The following is a 13,419-nucleotide window of genomic DNA, read 5'->3' on the forward strand; positions in this document are numbered from 1 at the left end:
TTTTATATCAATTTTAAAAGGAAGAGTTATACTACACAAAAGACAGGACAATTCGGGAAGGTTAGTGGGGAATCTCTATTCCGAACGAGAAACGTGATAAGTACCGCGATAATATGGAAACCTATCCTACATACAGGGACTTGTAACTTGTCTAGCCTAAACAAAGCACTTCCCAGACTAGTTCCCAGTCCTCCGTTATTACAAAACTTCCCATTGATTTTCAAGAAAGCGCACAACAGCTCCACTAAATGCGATAAGCATTAGGCCTAGAGCTGGAGTTACTCCATGTACTCAAGCTAGCTTGAGTAACTCCAGCTGACAACATGTTGTGAATGAATATGGAACATCATCAACATGTCAGCTGGAGTTACTCAAGCTACTCCCAAGTTATGATGACTACAGCAGTACAGCAAAATAAGAAGTTACCAGCGGTCACTCCATGATCTTCTCTCTTTCGTTTAGTTCGTCTCCGAAGTGTTCTTCCCATGCCTAGACGTCTGCTACAACTTTCCTTCAGGCGGCGGCAGGCATGTGGCAGGTGCTGCTGCATGCAAAGTATCTAGTAGTAGACCTAGTAGTAGTGCGGTAGTACTGAATTGAAGTACGGATCCGGATATACATATACGGACCGGGTTTCATGGGTTTAGTTCGCCCGCGCCCGCCACGTAGATAGAGGGCGCTAGTACCGTACTAGGCGCATTTCGCTCGTACTTTGTATCCATAATATATGATAGTGGATATTTTGCCGGAGGTAATGACGGCAAACTAACGTTTACTAAAGGTTTGCCGGCAACAGAGGGCGCTTGTACTCTTTAAGATAGGACTGAATTATTCCCACCGAGATTGTGTAACACGTTTGGTGTGAGCGGAATGACTCGGGTTCGATTCCGATCCCTGCTATAATTAAAGTTTTTTTCCCATCCCCAAATAAATAAGAATATTCTTCTTTTATTATTTTAACATGTCTCAAACATTTTATTGCAGAGTATTACATATTCTTTTTCAGATTTGTGGCTCTGGAGGATTTTTTTTAAAGGGAAATAAAGTCCGAAATTATAAAATGGTCTGAATCCCATCTTATGAATACGGGGTTACAACAATAATATTGGCATGGAGCCAGACTAAAATTTGTCACCGAAAAATGTTGTTAAAAAACAGTAACTGCGCATGTTCAGTGCATATCCGGCAAACTAACGTTTACTAAAGGTTTGCCGTCTCCGGCAAAATATCCACTGCCATAATGGAGAGATTTTTACTCGGCCTCCGAGACGATGTTTGCTCCTGAAAAAGGATCCGAGACCGCGGGCTCCCGCGGCGCCAAAATCGCTCCACGTCCGTGGAAAAATGTGGAGGGTGTCTTCCGCCGGGTGGGACACTTCGGGTCGTCCTAATTTTCCCGTACGAACCGGCGATCCGTTTCGTCGATTTTTCGTGACTGCGTTTTGCGCAGGAATTTGCCGTCGTGTGCGCTTTCACGTTGACTGCCTGGTCGCCCCCTGTGCTGGCTTTTCTGCGAGTCTAGACTGTGCGAGGTCAGCGGCTTCAACGTAGGGGTTCCGTTTACGTGTTCTACTTGGCCGTTCTGCAAAAGTGTTCACCAAACGGTTGTGGGGTGACCTCGGTCTGACCAATCGAAGGTCTAACACTGTGTACTTCCGGGGTCTGCGTAAAACCGTCGATGGCAACGCGTTCTGCATGCTCCACACCCTGGAAACGAGGTTGGGTCTACGGCGCTCGCTATTTGAAGCACAAGCACTGTGACGTATAGAGTGCTCTGTTGCTTCCATCGTGTGATAATTCAGCTCCACGCTTCCACCAAGGCTGAGCTTTGTGAGTTCGCTGCCCGCCACATATAATTCAGTGTCGCGTTATAATTTCGGGGGCCTGTTTGGAATCAACGAAGGATCGATGCATTTCTTCAAATATCGCGATCTTTAACGCAGTCACAAAAAAATCGACGAAAAATTGGCCGATCCGGCGAAAGACTACATTTTTCCACGGACGTGGAGCGATATTGATGTCACGGAAGACCGCGGTCTCGGATCCTTTCAGGAGCAAACTTTTCTCGGAGGCCGAGTAAAACTTGCTCTGATATAGATGGTTGAACCAACTTGAATAAAAGTCGAATCGACTTTTTCCTCGCAGACAGTCTGGCAAATTGTAAGAAGTTCAAGTTTACGTTTGTTGAAGAGTCCAATACTGAAACTTCATTATGACCTTCCTCCATGATATCGGACCGGAAACACTCAACATTTTCATTTCAAATGACACCATCACGTTTTATTGCATTATGATTTATTGTCAAAACTGTACAATCAGCCTACGCCTGTGTACTACGGTAACCTTTTCACTACGTTTTCCAAATGCGACTGCCTCACAAAATGTCAATTTAACAGACCAACGGGAACATTTACAGACAGTTGCCATGGTAAATAATTATCATGTGCGTAAATCAACGGGGGACGGGTGACCCCCCCCCCCTCCACCCACATTTTAAAGCGGGGGACATTGTTTGGTCCCCCACACTTTTTCTTCCCCGAATAAAAATTGTAGCCTACAATAATGATTCTATTTGCTCAGAATACATGTATAGCTGATTCAACTACTCCAAACTCAAAACTTTAAAAGATGATCTTTTGCTGAAATTGGTTTTAGTGGTCAGACTATGTAATAGACCCATAGCTATGTAATAGACCCATAGCGAATGGGTCCATGATAATGTGAGCAGTTTTGCTGATTAATTAGGCAAGACCCCGCCTCTTGACCTAGATTTTGACCAATCAGCGGGCGCTTTCTATATGGGGTCTTCGGTCAATGGTCATTCACTGTTGCGCGTCATAGACAATGGATTAAAAAGCCCTGTGTCACGCGCTCTACGCGACAATGCGCCCGGCTGTTGTTGCATTACAAAACACTGTATTCGAATTGATCAATCAAACCATTTAGTCTTGATATAGGACGTCACTATTTAGTTTTTCGACTCCGATTGGCTGGCGCGCGGCTTGCAATATAATGTTCTTACGGTGCGGCCCACAACTGTCACGGCAAGCGTAAAAGCGCCGCGGCAAGCGCAAAAGCGCCGCGGCAAGCGCAACAGCGCCACGGCAAGCGCAACAGCGCCACGGCAAGCGCAAAAGCGCCACGGCAAAAGAAAAAGCGCCGCGGCAAAATAAAAAGCGCCACGGCAAAACAAAAAGCGCCGCGGCAAAAGAAAAAGCGTCACGGCAAAACAAAAAGCGCCGCTGCAAGCGCAAAAGCGCCACGGCAAGCGCAAAAGCACCACCGTGCAAGCGCAAAAGCGTCACGGCGAAAGCAAAAGCGCCACGGGTTTATTGGGAAGGGGCGTAATCATACATGCCGCTACTATACATCAAAAAATAAAATGGGAAGGAGTGAATGGCCGCCACCAGGAATTCTTATTAAGCACAGAATTTAATTCTTTGAGAAGTGATTTTATGGCTGAGAAAATAGCAAGGAAAACCGGTCAGTGAAGCAACGTTCAGGGACTGATAAATCGTCGATATTAATTTGTTGTAGGATGATTCCAAGATTATTCCAAGAGAGTTCCTGCCGTGAATCAGAGTTTATAATAGAGAGGGAAAGTAGGACTCGCTATATCAGCACCATCAGGGCCGTTCCTCATTTCTTTACATTTCGTGGGATGCAAACAATTACGAGGACGGGAGGCTCTGTGAGCTGATGCATTTTTGAAGACATTTTTTTCCCCTTCCGACTAGCATGCAGAGAAGAGTTCCGTTAATTTGAGCCTTTTTTCACAGGTGTGTATACCAGTGTAGGCACGCAAGTGAGCTGCCCAGAGTGTATGAGTTATTTTTTTTTTCTTTTTCAGTATATCATACACATCTAGGAAGTCGATTAAGGCTCTCCTGCAGGGCTGCCATAAAATCACTTCTCAATTCATGGTGGCGGCCATACTCCTTTCCATTTAATTTTAGATGTAGTGGCGGCATGTATGATTACGCCCCTTCCCAATAAACACGACTGAGTTGAAGATAACTCACAAATCGAGAAATGGATCGTTCTATTAGACAGTTGCAACGCTTTCGACAGAGGAGGTTAGGTCGTGGATTTCATGTAAGGAACGTAACACAGGCGAAGACTTTGGATATAGAATAAGAAATAAATAAATTAACTTTAAAAAGGGGGGGGGGTAAGGGAGAGACACAAAACAAAGGAGAAGTGTTATCGTTGAGATGCACAGTTCTAAGCTCTTCTATGAAAATTTGGTGGCTCTGAAAAGAGCCGTTTGCTTTGTTTCGAGTGAATACGGAACTCTTTGATGCCGGAAACAAGCCCTCTTTCTGCCCTGCAGGCTGATTCTGCGATGATGTGGAAGACTGTCCACAGGGCAACTCATCATCGCTATCGCTAAGCATCATGAGGTCTTGTTCGGCTTGTTGGTTTCTTGAGCCGGGGGTGGGTGGGCCAATGAGTTCTAGGTTCTGAGTTAATTTCTTTCTTTCTTATTCTATATCCAAACTCTGGGCAGCTCAATTGTGTGCCTACACTGGTATACACACCGGTGAACTCATGGGCGTCGCCAGGATTTTTTCTAGAGGGGGCAAAACATATTTTTCCCAAAAAATTGTTGTATTTCTGAACAAATTCTCGATTTCTCAGTTTTAGACGGGGGCAGGGACATTTTGCCCCCCCCCCCAACTCATTCAATTTACACTACTATGACTTCGCGCCTCTTTTTCTTTTTCTTTTTTTCTCTTTTTTCCCCTTCCTTTTTTGTGTGCTATTCCGGGGGGGGGGAGCGCCCCCTTGCCCCCCTCGCGACGCCCATGGGTGAACTAAGTCTCAAATTAACGGAACTCTTCTCTGCATGCTAGTCGGAAGGAAAAAAACTCTTCAAAAAATGCATCAGCTCACAGAGCCTCCCGTCCTCGTAATTGTTTGCATCCCACGAAATGTAAAGAAATGAGGAACGGCCCTGATGGTGCTGATAGTGAGTCCCACTCCTTTATAAACTCTGATTCACGGCAGCAACTCTCTTGGAATAATAATTATCCTACAACAAATTAATATCGACGATTTATTTCCTGACCGGTTTTCCTTGGCCTTGCTATTTTCTCAGCCATAAAATCACTTCTCAAAGAATTAAATTCTGTGCTTAATAAGAATTCCTGGTGGCGGCCATTCTCCTTCCCATTTTATTTTTGATGTAGTAGCGGCATGTATGATTACGCCCTTCCCAATAAACCCGTGGCGCTTTTGCTTTCGCCGTGGCGCTTTTGCGCTTGCCGTGGCGCTTTTGCGCTTGCCGTGGCGCTTTTGCGCTTGCCGCGGCGCTTTTTGTTTTGCCGTGGCGCTTTTTCTTTTGCCGCGGCGCTTTTTCTTTTGCCGTGGCGCTTTTGCGCTTGCCGTGGCGCTTTTGCGCTTGCCGTGGCGCTGTTGCGCTTGCCGCGGCGCTGTTGCGCTTGCCGCGGCGCTGTTGCGCTTGCCGTGGCGCTTTTGCTTTTGCCGTGACAGTTGTGGGCCACCGTATGTTCTAGACATATCAGACGTTATACAGGAGTCTCTCTCCGTGGATAACGGGTGATACTCAGACTAGAGGCGGTTGTCTTGCCTATTAATCAGCGAATCTGCTCACATTGAGTGCGTTCGATTACTTCCCCCGCGCTTAATCGTGCAAGCACAACAGCGTTCGATTTACCTCTCACGTGGCTTCTCGCGCTTACTCGGGTCGTCTACGGGTCTATTGTCAGCGCGTCTCCGCGTATTTTCGATGGGCGTGGACCTAAACCTAGCTCATAGACAGTTGATTCGGATGCAGGTATGTCATGTCATACCCCCTGCCCTGCAAACAGGACGCTGGGAAGGGCTGACGAATTAACGCTCTGATTGGATAGATTTTGCGTGACCTGTGACCTAAAAGTTTTCTGTGTCAGATCACGTGCGTACGTGCGTAGACTAGTAGCGTGATAGTGGTCAACGTACGAATTATTCCTCTGGCTGCTAAGTAACGGTTTCTCTCACTTTTTGCATCGTTTTGTGCAGTACTTTGCAAGAAAATTGACAGACAGTATCGTAGGAACGGAATGAAATCCGTGCTGCAAATGCATGACGACAGCGCTCGGACTATTAACACCGGACTCATTGTACTCATCGGACATACACCATTTGGCACCGGACAGTTTTTGGCATGACACCGATGTCACATGAAAATCGGACTCCTTTTCCCTTTCATTGGTTAAACCCTCTCACGTGACCGGTCCCTCTCCTAATTATCTATGCATGACATGCGCAATACCACCAAGAGTCCGTATTTAATCAGCCTCGACTCCAGGGGCGCGTGCTCGTTCCTTACACTAACCCCTGGCCGTGATGATGACGTAAACGATGTTGACTGGCTATTCAGAGCGTACTGCGCGGGCATTTCGAAGATTGCACGCCGGGCGCGCCCATAATTGCGCTCGCGTGCTTTGCACGTCACGTCACGTGCGAATATTCAAAACTGCGCGATGCCTGTACGATATGGATTATGGCAGCCTCGTTTTCGCAAAAAAAAACCTGTATCTGCGGTTGCAAAGGGACAAAAGGCATGAAAGGGGTACGTACCTTTGATACAAAACTTTGCTGAATAACGCAACGTCCAAACCTTATGTTTGAAAGCATTGATTCTTCAAAAACACAACTTTCAACATTTTAAAGATGGTGTCGGCGCGTAAAACGGATAAACTGCAGCCTAATTATAATGCGCCATATTTTAGCACATTTAAATTACACAATTCCAGGGTTTACGATCGCGCAAGGCATGATGGGAAACAACATGGCGCAGCAAGATCGTACCCACGGGGCACGAGGTTGGTATTTCATAAAACCGAAATTCATGCTACACCGTCAACACAATGACGAAGCGCATATTTGCATATTCATTAGCGTCACTCGGCGTGGTGCCGTGGTCTATCCATAGATATAGAACTTATCTATATCTATGGGTCTATCACATAAACTATAGCGTCAGCGTCAAACTAGACGCGCGTCGAGACATCGCGCGCGCGTGCCTGATCGGGCACTATCACTGATCTCCATAAGTAAGACAATGGGGACTATACTCAAAAATGTTTGACTGGTAACAGCGCACTTAAAAACTCAAACTCAAAAATTAATGTAAATCTAGGGAAACGAAAAGCGTTCCTTTAATTGTTGATTTGCTTACAGTTGAATTGCTTATGGGTAAACTGTCGAATTAAAACATTTGAATACTAAAACCCTAAAAGGTTTCTTTTCTTATTTTATATTTTGGACAGATGTGAGTTATAAAACACATGGACATATACGTAGGGAAATAGGACCCTCTTCTGGTCACTCACAGTGCCTGGGGGCGCACAGACGTGCACTAGCGACCTCATTGCCAGTCTATATATTATTGGCCTCTGCATGAATACACGGCTGAAAATGCGGCTGAATACGTAGTCTTGGCCCAAGACGCTAGTGATCGATAGTGGACGATGAACAGTATACAAATATTGAATGCTTCGAGTGGTGTAGTAAAACTAGCCTCCCGAGGTGATCCATGATCATTCTATTTTCCCGAGGCGAAGCCAAGGGAAAATAGAATGGTCCATGGATCATCGAGGGAGGCTAGTTTTACTTCACCACGAGATAAAGCATTCAATATTTGTTTTATAACACTTCACCCACAGATTCTGCTTGATTTTAATATTTTAAATTATTTAAATCTGAACACAGTTGAAATAAACGGATGTTGCGGGCTGTTCAGAATGTTTCTTGGCAACAACATCTCCCTAACTCTGTTCTGTATGGTGCCCTTCCCCCTATCTCCACCACCATCAGACAGTGTCGCCTTCGGCTAGCCGGTCACGTTTATCGACATAATGAGCCAGCTAGTCAAGTTCTCCTCTGGAATCCTGAAGCCCCTCGACGAAAAGGTCGTCCCAACATGACCCTGAAAACATCCATCGAGCTAGAAACTGGTCTGAGTGGTCCATCTCTTTCCAACACTATGCTCGACAGGGACAGTTGGGCAACTCATCAAGTCATCATGAAAATGAATGAATGAAGAAGAAGAAGAAGATACGGACTGAAAATCAATTCCGACTTGAGTCAAGTCTAAGCTAGCTGCTGATGCCACGCCTAGCTCGCAGTCGTAGTATGAATTTTGATGGCTGAGCTAGCAAGATAGCTGGCCTGGGAATATGCGCTACGTACGTACGTACATGTCCGTGAATGGACCCACCACGTACGTGCCACCGTGCCACGCCAGGTCTAGGTACCGAGCTAGCTGACGAGTGCGTTTAACGCGTAACGACGGCCGGACGTTTACAGCCAAAAATCGAAAGGGGTGGAAAACCACACTCCACTGCGTGATAATTTGAATTAAGAGCAATTCAGTACTATTATCTGTTGACAACAAAAGCTGAATGTGTATTTAAAAGTTACTGAAAAAAGGCGAAAACGTTTCATGGCATCATGCCGTTTACAAAGGAGGAGAGAGCAAAATTGAAGGCGGAACGGTTTCGTGCTGAAGTAGCTGATGATGGGAGCGATGCTGAAGGAGAAAATGTAAAACAAGAAGCAGAGGGCAGTACTGATGAAAACTCTGTCGGTAGTCTGTTACCTTGCTGTGTTCCATTTGGTTGTACTGTAGGCAAAATGGTGAATGTTCTGGACCCAGACGATGTGGAAAAAGTCGTGTGCAACAATGCTGACTGTACACACGGTGAGTTCATGCACAAATCATGCTTTCTTACATGGGAAGAAGAGGTGCTAACGTATTTGCGGTCATCTGGACGGGCCCGCAGCTGGTCTGAAAAACAGAGGCGTCAAAATCTATGGACTAAAAAGGGGTACGACTTAGCATGGAAAGCATGCTCTTGCCAATGTGCAAAAGGCCATTTACGAAAAGATCTTGACTGGATTCCTCCAAAGCGTGTGGTCAATGAAAGTGAAGAGGGCAATCTTCGTAAACAGCGGAGACGTAAAAAATCTAGTGACAAACCAAGCATTGGTAAAGCCACCACTCTTCCTGGCAACTCACATTCAGGAAGTACAGCAAGTGGGCATGGTCGTCACCGTCATGCATCGGCCTCTTCCAATGAAAACCATACCCCACCACATAGCCCAGTGGTGAAATCAGACACTGTTTCTTCACCTACTCAGTCACCACACAGTTGTGCACATTCATTGTCTTCAAGTCATCAACAAGGAGTAAATGCAAGCCAACAGCATGTGCGATGCAAGCGCCAATCTGAAGGGAACAAGAATGATGAATTTGAATGGCCGCCACCAAGACAATACAGTAGTTGCTCTGATGGAGGTGATAACATTCTAAATTCACCAAGTGGACATGGTGGTGGTTTGGGTTTGTTACCAGGGCAACATCATTCTCAGTCTCAAGAAAGTACTGGACAAAATAAAAACAATGAAAAGTTAGGACAAAATAGCAATAGTCTATATTTGCTGCAAACACACTGTCAAAACAAAGGGCAAAGCAAATTTGATGTAAGCCATAATGTGCCATTTGTACACCGCGTGGATCTTTCAATTTTTGTCAAACTGTTGCCTCCACAAAAGTGCAACCCGTATCACATAAGGATGGATAGTGACCAGGGACCAGATGGTGATGAAGTGAGAGGGTTTGTACTTGGTGCTCTTGCAGCGCACGGAGTTGCGACCATGATCTGTTCCATGTGTCAAAACCGCTTGCCAGTCTTTGATTGCTACCCTCTAATTGATGGAACATTCTACTTAACACCTCTCAACTACAGTGATGTAAACTTGCGCTTGGTCCTGAATGGTCGGGTGCAATACCTTGGTGCGGTATGCATGCAGTGCCTGGAGGGAGTCAAACATATTGTATGTCGCATCTGTAACTCCCGTTGGGATGGGAGCCACCACCAACTTGGCACAGTCTACTCCTATGACATCTTTGCTGCTTCTCCTTGTTGTCCAGGGCGTGTAAGCTGCAAACAGTGTGGAAAACCAGTTACGGACCCCACTCGTGGCACTCATTTCTTTAGTGACTACTCTCAGAACATACCATGCCCACATTGCGGTATTCCAGATTTTCATTTTGTGAAACCATTAAGTAGTTATGAGGTTCTTTGTCAGGAAGTGAACACGTGTTGATAAGAATTATTGTCTGAAATTTTCATATGATGCAGGTATATATCGTTGGCCATATGAAATAGATTATTACCAGACATAAAAGTAGACAAGCATGCATGCCTCCGAGCTGTATTGTCTTTTGGTAGATATCCAGACTCGCTGATCACATAAGTCACGTGGGCAATTCCATGGTAATTTGCATAACATTTAGCGGGGGTGCTGTTATTCTATAAAGTCAAAGCATTTAGCGTGGATTTTTCTCACAGAAGCTCTGTTGAAATGAAGTCACTAAACTACAAAAAAGAGCCAACAAAATAAACATCGGTTGGTTTGGCAATAAGTATTTTATTGGTAACTCGTGTTACAAGAAAAGGACATGGCAAACAATTTAATTTACATGTAGTGGCTATCGTTGCAGCATAGCGTAGCGTTTCAAAGTTGTGCTATCATTATGGCATTGCAAAACACTAGTCTGAGTAACTTGGACTATATGGATCGCTTTTTTAACATTTTGACATGGTCAGGCGATGGTAGAGTCCGAGATCGATGGCCCTATTGCGGTTACTAATAATTTTCTTTGACCATTTTCTCTCGTACCCCCAATCAAAATCGTCATATTTCACCACCAAAACAGTCTTCAACATGCCTTGTACGGAATGTACGCCCCTGTAGGCTTCAGTGGGAAGTGAAAGTACAAATGGTGGTGGTTAGGTTTACATACCTTTGGGCAGAAAAGAGAAATTTCACTTTCAATTCGGGAAACCTCCTTGTCACAAACGCCTCGTTTGAGGCTGCCATTTTGAGTTCACGAAAAGTTGATTTGTGCATGGCTCTGGCTACACTGTTTCCTGGTAAGCATCAGATAGACCAATCACAGGGCACTTTGATTGGTCACCTGACCAATCACAGGGCAGTGCCCTGTGATGCCCGCCAGGAAACTGTGTAGCCAGAGCCATGCGCAAGTCTATTTTTCGTGAATTCAAAATGGCAGCCTCAAACAAGGCATGTGTGACAAGGATGTTTCCCGATTTGAAGGTGAAATTTCTCTTTTATTCCCAAAGGTATGTAAAACTAACCACCACCATTTGTATTTTCACTTCCCACTGAAGCCTACAGGGGCGCATAAGGCAGTTTGAAGACTGTTTTGGGGGTGAAATCTGACGATTTTGATTAGGGGTACGAGTGAAAATGGTCCAAAAAAATTATTAGTAACCGCAATAGGGCCATCGATCTCGGACTCTACTGTCGGGCGACCATGTCCAAATGTTAAATTGCGATCCGTAGAGTCCTAGTTACTTGGACTAGCAAAACACCAGTGTGAATCTACATGTATCACATGTATAACTGCCTGTCCAACCAGAGTGCTTCGGTTGCTCGATTAGTTAAACATTCAACAACAACGTTAAATTTTCCAGGATCGAACTCATGCTGCGCACGTTTTTTCTTCTTTTTTTCGTTTAATAGTTTTCAACAGCCAAAGATGCTGACGTTGAATATGGTCGACTGCCATGCTGTAACGATAGCATTTGAAAATCGTGTAACAATGGCCACTGGGAAAATGTGAATACCCTGCATTTTAAAGTTTCCTCATACTATGCACTGATGTCATATTAAGGGGATAAATGTGTGTTTCGGAGGTATTATAACACTCTGTTTAAAACCGGTGTGTACTGTGAGTGTGAGTCTGGATGGGTGATAATTACCCGAGGCGAACAAAAAACAAATCTTTTCTGTCCAATATCAAAAGAAGTCAAAAACTAGACGTTGTGAACCATTTTGTTCAACAATTTTACTTCATGTTTTACGAAACACCCCTCTGACTATAATATGGAATGCCCCTCCACAATTGCGTGCGTGTCGCGCATTCCACCTCCATGGTCGCACGTACTGCGCGATGTCGCGCAAAACGCAGCTGGGCTGGTGTAGTGTGAATATCAGAATATGAAAATAATGTTTCACTGGTAGTATTGTGCATGCATACGTGGGGAATTTGAACGTTCAACCAATGAAACGTAAAAGGCACCGGATTTCATGGGAGTCCAAATTTCATGTGACACTGGAAAAGTGTTTAAGACCAGCTAGTCATGTCTTTATCATCCGTTTAAGACTGGCCACGTGACGGACTCTCAACCAATAGGAATGCGTAAACGGTCTTAGGTATTTATGAATTTTGTTTAAGGTTTTACTGTAAGTCAATTTCAATAATTAAAAATTAATCAATCCTAAAATCTCTAGAGGGATATATGCTGGTAACTTAGGTTATGATAACTCATGTTACAGTTTGCCCACCATCTTGGTACAAGTTAAAACATAAGAAACTAATAATCAAACAAATAGGCCCTAGTCCCAATCTCATAAAATATTAACCTTTCTCTATGTCTTAAAAACAAAGATCACAATAACACTTGCTTGCAGTTGTGAAAATTTCAAAATTTTTCCATTTTTCAGCCATGTCCACTTTTTCATGGAATTGCCATGTGTAATTGGTAGCACTCTATGACGAGTGTGAGTCTACTAGCCATCACTAGTGACAACTTTTGGTCGGCGTGACCCTTATGTTTAAAAGAGTCTTCTAGTTGTTGCTTGGTGACTAGTTGTGGCACTGCAACTAGGCGTCGTGCTGCGACTTTGTAGTTGGACCAACAGAGCGTGTAAGTCTAGCCAGTCCACGTTTACTTTTTCTGTGAACGTCTTAGTACCATACATGAGCTAGTCTAGTCACGGACTCCCATGTTTGAATTTACCCAATTACATGTATCTGCGTGATCGATTAAACTGAATTTGAGGTCAACAATTTTAATTTTATAATAGTCATCAATTTGCCATATTGTAATGCTTTCTTTTCTTTCAAAATACCCATTTATTGCCCTTGATTGGATGAGCCCAGTCAGGACGTACAATAAATGCAAAAAAATAGGATGTTACACATGCGGCAGTGACCAGATGTGCTGTATTCTCTTAAAATGTCGCAGGTTTTTGCGGTCAACTTACACACTCTATTGCACCATGCTTTAAGTTTTGAGAGACAGGTCCAAAACTGTGTTTTCATGTGCCAATACATGTATGTGTACATTGTTACAGGCCTCACACCTGCACACATTTACATGTACGTACATGAATCCAATTAGGCTTGCGACAGTGTAGACTGTTGAAGTAAAACATGGGTACCCGTAAACGAAACCAGACCCCAAAATCAACATCCCAGAAGTTATGTAAAGAGCTTTATTGCTTTATGGTGTAACCTGCAACTTTCACGAGTGTCATCTGTTGCATGTTAAAATGCACATAAACGTTAAATCTGTTTTAGTTTTCCATATCCCG

The 13,419-nt window shown here is 44.3% G+C and overlaps 1 protein-coding gene across 1 annotated transcript; it reads left to right on the plus strand.

Moving 5' to 3' along the window:
- Positions 1-8,122: 8,122 nt before the first annotated feature.
- Positions 8,123-10,657, plus strand: LOC119722967 (headcase protein homolog). Its single transcript, XM_038193397.1, has one exon. It carries the CDS (start codon positions 8,461-8,463, stop codon positions 10,117-10,119), a length of 1,659 nt encoding a protein of 552 aa, XP_038049325.1. The 5' UTR covers positions 8,123-8,460; the 3' UTR covers positions 10,120-10,657.
- The last annotated feature ends 2,762 nt before the right edge of the window (positions 10,658-13,419 follow it).

The sequence above is a fragment of the Patiria miniata genome, unplaced genomic scaffold (genome assembly GCF_015706575.1).
Source record: "Patiria miniata isolate m_02_andy unplaced genomic scaffold, ASM1570657v1 HiC_scaffold_16, whole genome shotgun sequence".
Lineage (NCBI taxonomy): Eukaryota > Metazoa > Echinodermata > Asteroidea > Valvatida > Asterinidae > Patiria > Patiria miniata.